Below are 1,329 nucleotides of genomic sequence, written 5' to 3'. Positions count from 1 at the left end.
TTTGGTGTCCCTCAAACCCAACCCCAGTTAGTTCCACCTCAATCCCAGTTGGATCCAACCCAATTTTAGGGACATCCAACCCCAATTCAGGCTCTGGATCCCACACAATTTCAGGTGGATTCCAACCCAATTTCAGGGGATTTCAACCCAATTCCAGGCTCTGAATCCAAGCCAATTTTAGGGATATCCAGCCCCAATTCCAGAAGGATCCTGGTGGAATTCCAAATTTTGGTGTCCCTCAAACCCAACCCCAGTTGGATCCACTCCAATTTAATGAGATTTCAACCCAATCCCAACTGGACGGATCCAATTTTCGCCGAACCCACCCTGACTCCAAACTCCGGGATTTTTCCCCGGATTTCCCCCCGGATTTTTCCAGAGCCCCCGGAGGTGGCGGTGTTCCCCAAGCACCCGGTGGAGCAGGACGAGCCCAACATCCTGATCTGCTACGTCACCAAGTTCTGGCCGCCGGCGCTGGGGCTGAGCTGGCTGCGCAACGGGGTCCCGGTGACGCGCGGCGTCCTGGAGACGCCGATCCCGCCGGGCCCCGCCCGATCCCGGGGGATTCCGACCCAATTCCAGGCCCTGGGATTCCTCCACCCCAATCCCAGTTGGGTCTCAACCCAATCCCAGTTGGTTCCACTTCAATCCCAGTTGGATCTCAGTCAAACCCAGTTGGGTCCAACGCAATCCCAGTTGGATCCCACCCAATTATTCAGGCTCTGGATCCCACACAATTTCAGGTGGATTCCAACCCAATTTCAGGGGATTTCAACCCAATTCCAGGCTCTGAATCCAAGCCAATTTTAGGGATATCCAGCCCCAATTCCAGAAGGATCCTGGTGGAATTCCAAATTTTGGTGTCCCTCAAACCCAACCCCAGTTGGATCCACTCCAATTTAATGAGATTTCAACCCAATCCCAACTGGACGGATCCAATTTTCGCCGAACCCACCCTGACTCCAAACTCCGGGATTTTTCCCCGGATTTCCCCCCGGATTTTTCCAGAGCCCCCGGAGGTGGCGGTGTTCCCCAAGCACCCGGTGGAGCAGGACGAGCCCAACATCCTGATCTGCTACGTCACCAAGTTCTGGCCGCCGGCGCTGGGGCTGAGCTGGCTGCGCAACGGGGTCCCGGTGACGCGCGGCGTCCTGGAGACGCCGATCCCGCCGGGCCCCGCCCGATCCCGGGGGATTCCGACCCAATTCCAGGCACTGGGATTCCTCCACCCCAATCCCAGTTGGGTCCAACCCAATCCCAGTTGGTTCCACTTCAATCCCAGTTGGATCTCAGTCAAACCCAGTTGGGTCCAACGCAATCCCAGTTGGA

At 56.7% G+C, this 1,329-nt stretch overlaps 1 protein-coding gene across 1 annotated transcript in view; it reads left to right on the top strand.

The window, feature by feature from the left end:
- Positions 1-1,136, top strand: part of LOC121346028 — a gene marked incomplete at both ends in the record, with an annotated part of 2,860 nt that extends 1,724 nt beyond the window's left edge. Inside the window, 2 exons of the mRNA XM_041423434.1 lie at positions 380-743; positions 884-1,136. Of these exons, the coding sequence (XP_041279368.1) occupies positions 380-743; positions 884-1,136 (617 nt within the window). The remainder of the gene's footprint in view (positions 1-379; positions 744-883) is intronic.
- Between the last annotated feature and the right edge of the window lie 193 nt (positions 1,137-1,329).

Source organism: Onychostruthus taczanowskii, unplaced genomic scaffold (genome assembly GCF_017590055.1).
Source record: "Onychostruthus taczanowskii isolate IOZ18803 unplaced genomic scaffold, ASM1759005v1 scaffold774, whole genome shotgun sequence".
In the NCBI taxonomy this organism is placed as follows: Eukaryota; Metazoa; Chordata; class Aves; order Passeriformes; family Passeridae; genus Onychostruthus; species Onychostruthus taczanowskii.
This window is presented reverse-complemented; position numbering and strand designations above follow the sequence as displayed.